We start from the raw sequence: 16,203 nt of genomic DNA on the forward strand, positions 1-16,203 counted from the left end.
TGGATGGACAGGGTGAAAAACAGTCTCTGCCACGCCTTCGGCCTGGCGGAGACAATTAGTCAACGTACTGAAATCACCCCTTCACTCCCCCCTCCTTCAAGCAGGTGCCCTGAGGGGAGACGCTGCTCCAGTCGACCTGCGCAATGAACCGCTAGAGGGCGGGGTAGGACCAACAGTAGTGAAAAGGTAGACCGCAAGACCGGGGTGACCATTGATGTATTGAGGTCTGACTGCCCTAGCTTACAAGGACAGTCGTGTTCGTGTTGTGACTTGTGATTGGCCCAGTTAATTTGGTTGTCAGGCAACCGCTGACTCGAGGAGAATTTACACTGTATTGCAGGCATCAGATATTAGCCTACAGAGATCAGATAGGGTGTTTGTTTAGACAAAATATACCTTCAACTGTGACTGTGCACAGGGCGAGCTCCATAAAGTGGTATGTGGTGTATGCCCCTAAAATCCCAAAAAGGTATACAGCCTGAGTTCCGAAAGGAGCTACAAAAACGGCATGTACCGTTTTTTAATGCCGTTTTGCTGCAGTGGTATACCGTTCCAAAACGGTATGTGGCTATGTGCCGTTGGTTCCAGGGTAGAGCTATTATTGAGCTGTTGACAGACACTCCATTTCAAGTTCAACGTTGTTAAACCAACTAGCCAGTCACGGTGCTTTGTGCGTCCGGACGATGGGGTCTAGAGAACTCCACCCAGTGTGTCTGTGAGTGGAGATGGAAGGAAGCCTCGCCATGTGGGGCGGATTATAATGTTGTGACGCCGAGTGGAGGAGGAGGGTCATCATCCTCACGCCTTTTCCTCGATTCCTTTGTACACACACAGAACAGAGCGTGGACCCCGAAGAGAACACGGCCAATGCCAAGTACTCCGCGTGTTTCAGCCTGACCGCCCGGCATCACTCACACGGACAGAAAGAAAACCAAGTGGTGACAGAAATCGTAGCAAGGCTACAAAGATTTATTATCCGAGAGGGGAAAGGAAAGGACAGGAAAGGGTGAGAGACACAGGGAAAGAACAGCGACCATGTCGAATTTAAAGAAACGGAACTCCAACACCTCGGTGGACCGGGAGGAAGACCGGCAGGTCACGGAGAGGATGCTCCTCCCGGCCGCCGGAGGAGGAGGAGGAGGAGGGGAGAACGGGGACTCCGGGGTGGCAGGGAGCGAGCTAAAGAGCCAGGACGGCGCGGGGGAAGAGAAAGGGGTGACGCTGAAGAGGACCATCACCCTGACCAACGGGTGCGCCATCATCGTGGGTACCATCATCGGCTCGGGCATCTTCGTCACGCCGACCGGCGTGGTGAAGGAAGCCGGCTCGGTGGGTCTGTCCCTGATCGTGTGGTCGGTGTGCGGCGTGTTCTCCACGATAGGAGCCCTGTGCTACGCGGAGCTGGGGACCACCATCACCAAGTCGGGCGGGGACTACGCGTACATCCTGGAGGTCTACGGCCCGCTGCCGGCGTTCCTCAAGCTGTGGATCGAGCTGCTCATCATCCGGCCGTCCTCGCAGTACATCGTGGCCTATGTGTTCGCCACATACCTCCTCAAGCCCATATTCTCTGAGTGCACGTCGCCGGAGAGTGGCGTCAAGTTGGTAGCCTGTCTCTGCATCCGTAAGTTGTGTGAACGCATAAACCATGCATGCATGGATGGATTGCATGATGCCATGCATGCCAAGCTGATGCAATGGTGTGTGTGTGTGTGTGTGTGTGTGTGTGTGTGTGTGTGTGTGTGTGTGTGGCTTAACCCAGTAGTTCCCAAACTTTTTAGCTCAAGACCCAAAAGAGAAATGTAATGTCTCCCCGTGATCCAAACTAGTGGAAATAGCAGATCTTGAGCTTGTAGAAAAAAAAATTATATATATATATTTTTTAATAAAAATAAATAAAGGGGGATATTTACTAACTACCAATAAAAATGTACCCACGACCCACAAATGGGTCCCGACCCACTGTTTGGGAGCCACTGGCTTAACCGGTAGAGTTGTAGCCACAGTATCCACTAGAACAAGCACACAAATTGGCCTTAGGTTAATATATTATTTGATGAGAGGCCGAGGGCCAACATACAAACTAACTATCTATAGGTAATAGCTTGCCTTTCCGCAGTAAAGCGCACATGTGCTCTCAAAGAGAAAGAGGAAGGGTGTGTTACTCACTCTGACTCACACACAGGCTTCAGGCTAAAGCAGTGGTGAAAAGATGCCGTATTATTTCATCATCACCAAATCTCTTCACCACCACGTGCCATACTTTATCAAATGACATCCACTGGACTAGAGAACATACAATGAACAAAACATTGAGCTAATATGAATAATAATATCATTATGGATTATTATAAAATTATTATATCGGTAATACGGTAGTATAATTATTTATTGTCCTTAGAATTAAGCCTGCTTAGTTGAAGGTCTGCAATAGTTAATAGATTATAAAAATGTTATAATATTTTTTTAAGGGGGATTTGTTCTTTTTTCTTTTGCTAGTGAAATTTGTGTGATATGAAGTGTAGCTTCTCATATAAACACAATCATTGTTTTGTTAATTGTTTTAGTCATTAACTGTCCTACATTCATCCATTCAGGGGTTGCCAATTTCATCCAATCAGGAGAGAGGAACCCATTTATCAGCTTCAATTTGACAGTGTTACAGTACTGCTTACTTTTTTTGTTTAATCACTTCTTTATCCTCAATATCTTATCCTGCATGAGTTCTCTCTCCTGATTGGATACAATGGGTCTACCGACCTGAAAATGCATTTTCTGTTTGCTAAAGAGCTGGAGAGACTGAACAAACACTCTATATATAGCAATGATTTCTATCAGAATATAGAGCTATTTAACAGTTAAAACTTATTGTAACAAAAACAAAAAATATCACTTACTGAAATGCATCTTTAAGCTTTGTGGGAGCGGGCAGTCCATTATTAATCAATTGGGGGATTTCTGTATATCAGATTATTATTAATTATAATATATTATATATATTAATTATTCAGTTGAATACACACACAATACACAGAAATAAAGGAAATCCGACACTGTTTGTGCATGTCTTTAAATACAGTAGGATGCAACAGTTAATCGGACTAATCAATTTAATAAAAATCCTATATTCAAATATTGTTTTAATCCAAAAATATCCTTTTTGATTATTTGCTTAATTGAAAAAGCAATTGACAGAATAATCATCACTGAGAAAATAATTAATAGTTGCTACAAATATGTCCCTATGACTCTTATTATGATTCTGCACCCTGATGTCTCACTCTTTCTCTACTAGTCAATAACAGCAGGTGGCAGGTGTTTTTGGCTCCTTTTTCACAACATATTGTGATGTGTGTTGTTGTGCCCCACCAATTCTGTCCTACACTCTCAGTTTCTTTCTTTTGCCCTCCCACTTCCTTAACTCACTACCCGTTTTTTTTTCTGCTGGGGAGCTGCATTCCTTACAACAGTGTAGGGCTGAGCAATTATCCGAAAATATATTGAAACCGATATTTAGAACCAATAACCGACTTCATGAATCGACAAATCAAAAATTAGAATACATTTTTTATAATCAACTAAATTGATTAATATGATTAACCACTTAATCCTGTATTATACTTTGTTGTACAAGAGTGGCGTAAATAGATCTGCTATTTTCAAAAATCCTCCCTATTTTGATTTCAAATGATCGTTGGAAGACATATCACCCAGCCCTACTACAAATGCTTTTCAGGGACAGCCAGAATGTGTGTGGTGCAATGCAACTCCCTAATCCTCAGAGTGACTGAGAACTGCATATGTCTCTGACTTGGACCACATGACATGACCACCCAGGTGTGTGTGTGTGTGTGTGTGTGTGTGTGTGTGTGTGTGTGTGTGTGTGTGTGTGTGTGTGTGTGTGTGTGTGTGTGTGTGTGTGTGTGTGTGTGTGTGTGTGTGTGTGTGTGTGTGTGTGTGTGTGTGTGTGTGTGTGTGTGTGTGTGTGTGTGGTGGTCTAGCCAGTTGGTCAGGGTCATGGGGGCTAAGAGGGCAAAGAGTTAATTCTACAAAAACGTGCACGAGCGTACGCACACGCACCTCCCCAGTCCATTCATCTTTTATCAGGCCATTGAGGTCAGCCCAACAGTGTGAATGTACAGCTAAAGGGAAAATGCCTGTATTTAACATAATTACGTGTCAACTTATGTGTACAATTAATATTTATGTGATTTTAAAGTATTCAGTCCACACGTTATTGTTCCATTGACCCACTTCTGTGAACTAATTGTAATTAGGGTCGTCGCATCACTGTGTGAGTATGTGTGTGTGTGTCTCAGTTCATGCGTGTTCTCAGCATGTGCATGTTCTAGAATTAACATGTTTGTGCGTGAAATGTGTGCATGTGAACTTGAGTGTGTGAGTGTACCCGTGGTCTTGTGTTGGCATGCCAGTATGTGTGTGTGCCCAGCCCAGATGAGGCCTCTACTGTACTGTCTCTCTCTCTCTGTCGCTTTACACAGAGTCTCATTGTGCTGTGTTTCGTCTCTATTGTGGCCCTAGCCTGATTTAGGAGCTTTAAAGGGACCTGCTGCTTTAGTTAATCACTTTTAATGGGGGCCTGGGATAGGAGCCGGCTTGACGTGTGTGTGTGTGTGTGTGTGTGTGTGTGTGTGTGTGTGTGTGTGTGTGTGTGTGTGTGTGTGTGTGTGTGTGTGTGTGTGTGTGTGTGTGTGTGTGTGTGTGTGTGTGTGAGAGAGTGAGAAAGAGGGCGGGAGGGAGACCTATTATTCCCTCAAGAATGGGTTTATGTTTCGGTGAGCTCTCCTCCTGTCCCTGTGTGCTGGTAGCCACCTATCAGTTCCAAAACAACATGCACAAAAAAAACAACTAGGGCTCTGGGCAACGGAACACCTCATTGAAATTACGTGGGCAAAAGGTACTCGTAGAAATGTGGACCTACCCACTAAAAAAAAGTTTTTTTCTTTTCAGTACCCAGCAGAAATGATATTTTGGGTTCAATTGCCTCGAAAAAAACAAAACAATTGTTATTGTGTTAAGGGCGTCTCTCCTCATATTTCCTGTATAACCTTGAGGCCAATCATGAAAGTGTAGGTAGTTTCAGTATGATAAACAGTGTCTGTGGTGTAACCAGATGAGTCAGTGTAAAGAGATATTTGTCAAAACATTAGCACGTGTGTGGTAAATCCACCAGCAGCCTTACCGTACACCTGCAAAAGTTTCCTTTTGATTGTCCCCACTATCCACAATCTGTTGCAGTGTTTGTCTCTGATCTCCTTCTACATCTCTGTGTCTGCAGTGACGTTGACCTTCATAAACTGCTACAGTGTGAAGGCGGCCACTCGAGTTCAGGACTTTTTTGCTGCTGCCAAGCTCCTGGCTCTTGGACTCATCATCATCATTGGCTTTGTCCAAATTGGCAAAGGTAGGTAACACGCACACATACTGTACACAAATTCAGTCAACATCTCAAAATGTATAGGTTTATTTATTTGATTTTAGCCCTCTATTGAGGTTTCAATAAAAACTAAAACAAAAAATGGTGGGCCGGATGTTTTACATTTGTTTGTTAGTTTATTTATTTTAGGTTCTTGTTTGATGCAAAGGCAATCGAAATAAGACTCAATTAACTCATGAAGAACCATTTATATCCATTTATATAAGCAGTAGCACCGCAACAAAAACACAAACCAAACCTAGTCACCTTAAATTAGGGTTCACCGCCTAAGTAGGTCAAATCTAATCAAAATCTTGCATTGTAAGCTCATCCTGGCTCAACCTTATCACAACCAAGTCTCTTTTCTTTATTGATTCAGAGAGTGGAATTGAGTGGATTACCTTGGTTAGTACCTGGAATCCAGCCTAACCACAATTAAAGTTTAGCCAGAGGCAGGAAGGCGGGACAGCAACATTTCACAAGGACCCAAATGAAATGCTCTATTCTTTGGTAAATCCGTTCATTAGCTTTAAGAGATGGTAGGTGCACAAAGGACGAGAGAAGCACATGAGTGTATGCACATTTACTGAATGAAATGGTCGATGTGCAAATCGAGGCACACCGTTTCTTAAGTACTTTTGCTTCAATGAAGGTACTGTATACTGTACTGGAAGCAGAAGGAAGAGCAAAGCTAAACCCGGTATGTAATTGGACCTAGTTGTGTTGGTCCATGTTTGTCTGACAGACAGACAAATAGACAGACAGACAGACAAATGCGACTGGCCAAACTTAAACCCATTGAAACCGGGAAAGCATAATTGTGATTTTAGATTTTTGCCGTGGGTATTCAAAAATAGCAGATCTACAAGCTCATAGTGTGTCACTTCGTGCAGCGCTGCGAGCTTGTACATCAGCTATTTTCTTTACATTTTTTAAACATCTTGAAAGTGTGATAACTGCTGATTTAGAAGGCATTTGTAGGCCTCAGGTCTTAATGGGTTTTAAGAAAAACACAAGTTACAAATAAAGAGATCCTCTTCCTCTTATTTGTATTTGCTTTTCATTCCCATTCAGAAATGTTTTAGTTTTTTTGTAATTCAACAATCCTAATTATCACTTTTTCAGTCTCTCTTTGGAAGTCCTTATTGTTTCCTCTGGTCCATCATTGCACATACAATATCCCCATTTCTTACAATATGCACAATTGGTGTGCAACATGCACAGCAAATGCACTGCAAACCAAACAATACACAAACGTGACAGTGGGTACTTCCTATCCAATTAACATTCAGACTAAATAATATGGTCTCGATGGGTTCACATACTCAATCAAAAATGTCCAATATTTGGCAAACTTCTCTTTTTGAAGCCTCAGGGAGAATGTCAACCTCTCCATTACCAAGATTTCATATATTATTTCCATCCATTCATCCACGGTTGGTATCTCTCTGGTTTTAGCCATTTTCATACTTTTCTCTTTGCGTGCACTAAATTCCCAATCTACTTTAAAGTATAATGTTTCAAATCTTTCTTTCTTTCACCTTTATTTATTCAGGAAGGACAATTGAGAGCCAGCTCTCTTTTCCAATGACGCCCTGATTACAGTGTACAAGCATACAATTTAAACACAATATATTACAATACATTACATTACATTACAGGATAATAAACATTTCAGAGTGTACAAGTACAGTTAGAGCTCAGCGTATTTCTCATAAGTAATTTAAAGCGATCAAGTGAGATCAGGTTTTCCAATTTTAGAACCGATTGTAGAGAGTTCCACATGTGAGGGCCATAGTAACGAAAGGCTGTCTTACCCAGTTCAGAATTAGCAGAGGGAATTTCTAAAATAAAGTAATCCTGAGAACGGGTGTGGTGATGGCCAACTTTGGGTTCTAATAGGCTGTTAAGATAGTTGGGTAATTTCTTGAGTAAGGCTTTGTAGATATAGATAGTACAGTGCTGTTCTCGTCTTATAGCCAAAGATGGCCAACCGACCTTTTCATAAAGTCTGCAGTGATGGGTAAGAAACCCATCTCCAGTTATAAACCGGAGGGCTGAGTGGTAGACTGCATCAAGTGGCTTTAGTAATGAGGGAGCAGAATGCATGTAAATAATATCGCCGTAATCTAGAACTGATAAAATTGTGGCTTGAATTAACTGTTTTTTACCGTTGGAGTCAAAGCAAGCTTTGTTTCTGTAGAGAAATGCTAATTTTGGTTTTAGTTTTGTGATGAGTTCTGAAATGTGAGTTTTGAAGGATAGTTTGTCATCTATCCATATGCCTAGATATTTGTAGCTGGAGACTCTTTCAATAGGAGTCCCCTCTATAGTGGTTATATTATTGAAAGTTGGAGTAGCATTTTGTTTTCTTGAGAAGACCATGTATTTTGTTTTACCGGGATTTAATGGGAGTTTCAGATTGATAAGGGCCTGTTGGATTAAATGAAAGTCTGATTGTAGGTTTTGAAATGCTAAGTCAACTGAGGGGGCGACCGAGTAGATTACTGTGAAATGTGAATGGTTTATCTATATTTGAAATATCCTCCATACACTTGTGAACCCCCTGTCAAAATGAAGAAATTGGAGGGCAACCCCAAAATATATGAAAATGATTAGCATTATCTGATCCACACTGTCTCCAACATCCCGAGCCTGTGTTTATTCTGGGCTGGAGAAATGAAAAACCTATAACAAGGTTTTTCATTTCTCCAGCCCAGAATAAACACAGGCTCGGGATGTAGGAGCAGGTAGTCTCCCATTGTTGTTTATACAATAGGAAAGTTACCCTCCCTTTCCCACCTTTCCTTAATATACAATGTATTGTGTACTTTTATTTCCTGAAGTCAGACCATTATAAAGTCTAGAGATGATTCTATAGCAAGCATTCAGAGTTGATTACTAGTTAGTACGTTGGTATTTTCAACAATCTACAGTAATGATTTCAGTAATTTGAAAAGTAATGCCAAAATAATTTTCAATTATTGGTGTTAGTTCCAATGGTACCGGGAAAACTCTTGCGTGGAACTTACCTGACCTCGTGGCACTTGAACTTGACCTCTTGTAACTTGAATGTCCACACACGCAACATCCACACAAACAAAACAATTTGTTTCCGTGCGAACCAGACCTTTAGCGGTCTGTGGCCTGGTAGTAGGGGACCGCTGTTCTAGAGTACTGGTCCTTTGTCAGCACGTGCATCGACTTCTGCCAAAGTTGTCTCAGCCTGGAATTCTGGGTTGAATGGGTTTATGTCTCAGAAATTAAACAGATGCTTGTAACAGCTGTGATCTGCAGTTAGGTGACACAGTGACCTTCTGCTCCGTAGAGAAAAAACTACAGGAAATAAAACTCCATGTTAACCAGGTAACACTGGGTCTTCAAAGGCTTATACTCCCCCCTGGTGTGTGTTAGTGTGTGTGTGTGTGTGTGTGTGTGTGTGTGTGTGTGTGTGTGTGTGTGTTAGTGTGTGTGTGTGTGTGTGTGTGTGTGTGTGTGCCTGTCTGTGTGCCAAGACCTGCTGTGTTCCTATGGCTGTTCCTTCCTGTCTACACAGAGGTTGTCCGTTGCCATATTTTTCAGAAGAAGAGCGAGCGGCCTAAAGGCTAAAGCCATATTTATACTTTATATAAAAATCTCATTCAGTATCTAAAGTTTGGTTGTGACAAGATTAAAATGCCTCACCAAATTCCTTTGTAGAATTTGGTCGCTTCAACAGCACAAAGAAGGCATACATGTTAGTGGCTTTAAAAAAGCCTACTCTAGCTCTAGATTACAATACCATTGTTAGGGTATTATTAGTGAATAATTGTTTTATTTTCTTAAGAAAATGTTTTTCTTTTGTGCTCAAGACTGGCACACTAAAAGGCAAGTCAAAATCTCAAGGCACGCCTGTATTCAATATAGCCTCTACAACACCTGTTTATTTTAATGTTCAACGTTAATTTTTATTTACTAAAAAGTTTAACCACTTAAGTTAAGCCCTATTACATACTTTAAGAAATGTTCAAAAATAGCCAAAATAGTACCAGTATGCCTCGGCAGTCCATTTGGGAACCACTGGCCTAGACTGAGGTGCGATTATAGAGAGTAACGCCTGAGACTCCAATTGTGTGCTGGAGTCTCACACTGAAAATAGCCGATCTACAAGCTCACAATGTGTTGCATCGAAATAGCATTGTGAGCTTGTAGATCTGCTATTTTTGGTGCAATACATGATGTGCAACCAATCAGGCTGGTGACCAGACCAGTAACCTGTCTGACACTCACATCTATGTGTGTTGTCTCTGTCTGGAGCTCTGACCCTATCTTTGGCCCTTTAACCCTTGCCCTTTGACCATTGCTTTGACCATCAACATTCTGGCCATCAGTCACATTCTGAAACAGTCTTCAGTGATGCTTGAACATCTGCAACAAAAAAAATGTATAAACTCGTACCATGTTGCTGGTGCTCGGCAAAGTGATATGATGGGTAAGAATGGACTCATTGACAAAGTGTCCCTTTGTGCATGTCCCAGCCTGAATATTTCAGTTCAAATATAAGGTTGAGATGTTAAATGCTTTTGTATTTTGTATTTATCTATTTATTTTTGACCAAAGTTAACTGTAGTCACAAAAGGCACATTTTTGCCAAAGAGATTACTTATAATCATGTGACCCCAAGTGGGCTGATCCAGGGAGCAAGCAAAGTTGTAGGGCGGTAAGCACCAACTCACCGTTTGTGTTGAGGTCAGAGGTTAGGGTCTCACATTGGCTTACTGGTGGGTGACGAGACCCACCAACACTGACTGGGATTGTTTGGAGCTGGAGGTGGACTCCAGTAGGAGAAGTAGAGAATGAATAGACTCACAAGTCAGTCTCGAAACGTTTAGCTCAACTAGAGGCTGCTTACAATCTGCAAGCCTTCGAGGCTAAAACTGGATGGAAACAATTAGAGAGTAAAACAATTTGTTGGGGTAATTGTTTTGCGTCGATTCGTCAAGATGTATACAGTATATAAGAAAAATGACAACCAGAGAGATGGGAGAGATCACAGATTTTTTTTTCGATTAGTCGATTAATTGCTCAAGCCCTATTTTATACTTAGTTGTGCAATTGTCATGCTGTCATGCTAGCTAGCTTGTAGATTGGCTATTTTAGCCATTTTTAAAAAAATCTTAGAATAAAACAACAAAATTTAAAATTTCCCTAAAATATATGTAATCTTTAAATTTTTTATAATCAGTTAAATTGATTATAAATGTTGCACCCCTAGTGTGATGTCCTGTTCTACTGAAATTGCAATGTGTGCGTCCGTGCGATTGTTTAGTTCTGTGAGGTTGGGTGTGGTGGGTGGGAGACCAATTATCCTGTGAGCAGTGTTGGTTTGGCTATATGCATGTGACTTAACCCATTAAGACCTGAGGCTGATTCTACAAATGTCTGAAATGCCACTGAAATGTCAAACAGTTTTCTGAAAAACGTATGTCGCTACATCAGTAGTGCTCAAACGTTTTCATGTCAAGGACTCCCAAAATGATATTTATTTGGCCGCGGATCCCCATCTCAAAATATTTTGTTCCAGGGACCCCCAGAAGCAAAGATTTTAGTTAAAAATGTTCGCATTTAAAAAATATTCAAATATAGCTAATCTACAAGCTCATAGCACGAAGTGACGCGCTATGAGCTTGTATATCTGCTATTTTTGAATAGCCAAAGTATAAAATAATGGTTAAAGTTTTAGTGGTAAAAAATATAGCTAAAATAAAAAATGACTTCCCGGTTTGAATGGGTTAAAAATGTTTGCTATTTGTAAAAAATGGCTAGGATCGACCACATTCTCACATAACTCATTCATTCACTCTACTACAGGACCAATTCACTGATTCATTATAGGCTGATGCTTGGAAGTTGGTGTGTGGCCATTGTGCCCCAGTTGGTGAGGGGGAGTTCTTTCTCCATTTTGGTTAGATTTGACTCATTTTGGTGTATTTTTTAGAAGAGGTTGACATGGGGATGATGATGTTGGTAATGACTGCACATTAACTTCATGTTTGTATCCCCGGTAATCATTTGAAAGTTCCATACAGCAATTTAGTAGTACATGTTGTATGGAACATACAGTATACTATATGCATGATGTCGCATGGTAAATTGCTTCCTGTTTTCCTGTAATTTGAAACAACTGTGTAGTTTTACTGTAACTGGTCTGGTGTGGTTTGGTACACACGTGGTATAGCCAGCTTTGTAGTGTATCCTGCGTTTGGTTCCAGGCCAAGCCTCCTATGCCACCCAGCTAACCATCAGTGTTGCCATGTCCGCTTATTATAAGTGACTTTGGGCTTGTTTTTCTGTGAAGTTGCTTGTAAATATCGTTTCCTAGTGTTGTTTAATGCAGTGGTTCTCAACCATTTTCATGCCAAGGACCCCCCAAATGAATGAATCTATTTGTCCACGGACCCCCATCTGAAAATATTTTGTGCCAGGGACCCCCGTACCAGATTTGTGTTGTTAAAATGTTTTAAAAAGATTCCACATGGGCTTGTTTTCATCGACCTGGTTGCTTATTTCTCTCGCAGAATCTGGCAACATCGCTAACCATACACCACCTAAAAGGAGACATGGAAAATGCAGTATATCATTTGTGTAGCAGACATGTTGGTTGCTATTTTAAGTCTTCATGTAAATCGCTATGCACAGCCCTCCACCAATAGTAACGTTACTGCTTAACTGTGATCCTGCAGGGAGTTCTGTAGCTCTGGGCCAGACGTCCCACCTATCTGTGGCCAACAGAGATAATAACCATGTGCTCACAGTCACACCCTCGTCATCTCTCAGCCGTTTAGTGTCCTTTGTCCTAAACTAGTGTTTCACTTAACACGCTGTTTCTCAACCTGTGGGCCATGAGGATATTGCAAGGGGGCACCTAAATGATTGGCAAAACACTACGTTTTTAATGATAATATAGCATTGATATAAAGAGAAATATGATAAAAATACATTTTTCTTCTTTAAAACATTGAAAATTTGTTTTGATCCAAGCCGTAACACAATCGATTGATTGATCATTAAAATAAACACGCTTTGAAAATACGCGACTGTGGGACTGTGTTGTACATTAGGTCCGTTGACATCCAGTACAATTGGGTTGAGCTGTTGGCTGTGTTAGCGGCTCAGATTAGAGACCGGTGTAATCTGATTAGCACCAATAATAATCCTGGCTGCCGGACTGATCACTTTTTTAAAGTAGGCCCTCGCCCTCTCTGAACCTACCTGGGTCCAATCATCTTTGAGTCTCTCTCTCTCTTTGTCTCTCTCTCTCTCTCGCTCTGTCTCTCTCTCTCTCGTGTCATTCATGCTAATACGCCACCTATCTCTCTGGTTGTAACAGAATATCTCAATCATTTATTTAAAGCAAGGTGCAGCAAACACACAAACAAGTGCTTATCCTTACACACAGCCACTATCTAATTCCTGTCTCTAAACAAATTCTAAACAGGTTAAATGCTGTCTAAAATGGACAAAATGGATCAGTAATTACTTGACCTATGGCCTGATAACTTCTCTAGTTAATTTTTTTTATTATTTTTTAGCTTACTCCATATAATCTGTAGTCTTTAAGCCCCCCACTTCACTTCTGTCAGTGTGCCTAATTGCTGTTAGTGAAGCATAAATGTTGTCAACTAGTCCTCCTGTTTTACTTGAGTGAACTAAGTACCCCCGATCTGATCTGCCTTTCGTGTACTCCGCTGTAATGCACATAAAGCCAGTGTCTTAGGCGAATACAATGCACAGTGAATCTGATATTTGTTTAGCTCTCGAGCAGGACAATGAAGAGTTATGTCAACTAATCAGTATCCTAATAACAGTAACAGGAGACCCTGTGTTCATTGTCTTTAGTTTGGGTGTACTTAAATCCTTAAAAGCAGTCCTCTTTTTAGTAGAGTGGAAGTTCAGTGAGTCTAATAGTTGTTTATATGTGATACTCCAGATTACTGTGGCTTAGAAGAACACCACTGCCACGTGGCGTACAGTCTGTCATATGACTCATCTAAGGGGCTTTTGATTGGCTATATGCCTGCCACCTCTCTCATCTCATTGGCTGTAGCAGCCATCTCTGTTGGCATGAAAACAAACAACATACAGTAAGTAGAAGGCAACACCCACAGTGCACATGCCACTTGCTTTGTCTCGGTTGTGGTGCAGGGAATTAAATCCCTGAAGATTCAATATCTAAGAAAAAAGTAAATAGATAAAATAAGTGTTTCAAGTATTTCAAAGATGGATTATTATGCAATACTGACAAGTTTATCAACATTCAAAATATGTAATTACCTGAGGGTGTGAACACAATGTGGGTAGAGGTGTGTGTGTGTGTGTGTGTGTGTGTGTGTGTGTGTGTGTGTGTGTGTGTGTGTGTGTGTGTGTGTGTGTAGTGCTTTCAACTGCCTGACACTGTTTTCACAATCAGTTGATCTGAGTAGACTTGCCCAGGGCAATTTGATGCATAGAAAGGTACTGTGGGGTTGGGTGGGAGGTAAAAGAATAGGGAGGGGGGCAATAAAAGCTAAACACATTCAGTTGACCGAGAACAGGAAATACAAGATTAGAGTCCACAGCCTCCTGTCCTTCAATCGCCAACCTCGACTTTGCCACTTTACTTTTTATTTGAATAGATTCAGAGTGCAACATTAGAAGTTTAAGCAGACGTTCAGTCATATGAGTCTAAAGCTTAAACTCATACAGTTTCATCAATGAGATCTACAAGCAACTAAAAGAAAAAGAGTTTCCAAATATTCAAGCTCAGCTACTGAGAAGGACAGCACCGGGAGGCACTAGGGGGCCAAATATGGTGCTGGGGAGGGGAAGAAGAGATGTGGGAGGAAGGGATGTATTTTATGCGTGGCGTGGAGTCATTTCGGCCTTGTGTGTGTGTGTGTGTGCGGAGGGGTGACGGTCACATGAGTTCTGGTGTGTGCAAGGGTTCTCAACTTTTTTTAGCTCTAAAAGCCCCTAAAAAGTAAGGAATGTCAAAGGAAATTTGTTGTCTGGGCCTAGGTCCCACCTTTGAAAATGTTCTGGAGCAATGGTAAAAGAGACATACATTTTTTAAATCCTACAGACCCCCAGTGCAGCTCCCCTAGTAAGCTGGTATGTAGGCCAGAGCATGCCAGAGTAGTGGGTAAATGAAAGATATAAAGGAAGATAATGTGGTTGGTGGTTGTCTGCCTCGCCTGTCTCTCTGTCTCGTTAGGACGGCATTTTACAGAGACATACAGTAAAAGAGAGATCAGCTAAGTGGCGTGTTGAGGGGCTAGCCTAGTATATACTGTATAGCACACCCTCTGTGAAAGACAGACAGGCAGTGTGAGAGACAGACGGGTGAGAGAAGTGCAGTGTTGATCCGGGCGTTTCCCACGCTTTCGGGGTGGCTTGTGGCTAATCGGTGACCCTCCCAGTACCAACACATCCCAGAGCTGTTGATTTAGCAACCGTCTTTGAGTCTGAGAATGCAAGCGTGTGTGTGCGTGCACGTGTATATGCGGCTGTGCTCGTGCGTCACGTGTTGTGTGTTGTGTGTTGTGGGGGAGCAGCTACGTCAGGAATGCAGCACACATCCCAATGGACCCCCCCACTTGATCACAGGTCCTTATCTAAGAACCTTCCTTCCTGTTGCCTGACCAGAACCTCAGATCAGGCAGGTGGACGCAGCATGTGTCAAACCTCTTAGGCCCTTTGTCTCTTGCAACTCTCAGAGGGGTCAGCCATATCGAACAGCGGTTCAGCCATATCGAACAGCGGTTCCCAAACTTGTCAGCTCGAACATACAAAAATAGCCCTACATCTTTTTATTTTAAAACAGCCAATCTACAAGCTCAAAACGTGTTGCATTGCAAGGTCTGTCTGAGTCCCTTATATGCCCATATATGGAGTTCCGTGTCAGGCATGCCCAAATATGGAGGCAAGCCCATCTATGACGTCATATTGATGACGTCTGCGTACTTCATATATGGGGATTTGCGGATCCGCTGATCAGACCTGATCAGGTCCACTCCTCGCCAAGTTTGCAGTCGGTCGGTCCCATATATGGACATAGCGGTCGTCGGAAACATTGCTGTTTTCATTGTTATTCCCCTGTCACTCTGCTCCTCTAGAGTCTTGCCTTTATATGTGTGTCTGTGTGCTGGTTGATCCAGGGCTCAGGCAGACTTCCATGGTATTACTACAGTCTGGGCTAGTTATTGGCCCTCTCTGTCTAGCTCCTTTTTAATATCACAGCTTCTTACAGAGGCACGTCCTGGGACGGATTTAATCTGTTTGTTTTCCCCAGGAGACATTTTGTGTGTGTTTGTGTGTGTTTGTGTGTGCGCGTACCCACCGTTGTTTGATTGAGTGTTCTACATTGATCCTGAACAGGCGCAGACAAATATTGATGCAGATGCCAGATGGAGATGGGGACTTATAAAACTTGAAAAATGTCTCACTCCTTTTGCCCTCTCTCTCTCCCTCTCTCTTTCTCTCTTTCTCTCTTTTCTAATAGGTGATACACCGGATCTCCTTCCAGAGAATTCCTTCAAGGGTTCAAACTATGACTTTGGCAACATTGGTCTGGCCCTCTACAGCGGTCTATTTGCCTATGGTGGCTGGTGAGGACACTCAGCAAATGCATGTTCTGATGGCAACAACCCACCATACAGCATGCTTACACTTCAATATTGTTCAGATTAATCAAATGAAGCCTTAAATATCCAGCGTTTTTGATCTGCTGATCAGGGCTCTGATCATTT

The 16,203-nt window shown here is 42.0% G+C and overlaps 1 protein-coding gene across 1 annotated transcript in view; it reads left to right on the forward strand.

Annotated features, from left to right (window-relative positions):
- The first annotated feature begins 817 nt into the window (after positions 1–817).
- The window catches only part of slc7a5 (solute carrier family 7 member 5), a 26,439-nt gene continuing 11,053 nt past the window's right edge, over positions 818–16,203 (forward strand). Inside the window, exons 1-3 of the mRNA XM_080438157.1 lie at positions 818–1,624; positions 5,300–5,425; positions 15,957–16,062. Of these exons, the coding sequence (XP_080294283.1) occupies positions 1,036–1,624; positions 5,300–5,425; positions 15,957–16,062 (821 nt within the window). The 5' untranslated portion in view covers positions 818–1,035. The remainder of the gene's footprint in view (positions 1,625–5,299; positions 5,426–15,956; positions 16,063–16,203) is intronic.

The sequence above is a fragment of the Gymnoscopelus braueri genome (assembly GCF_963280865.1).
Source record: "Gymnoscopelus braueri genome assembly, chromosome: 9".
Classification (NCBI taxonomy): Eukaryota; Metazoa; Chordata; class Actinopteri; order Myctophiformes; family Myctophidae; genus Gymnoscopelus; species Gymnoscopelus braueri.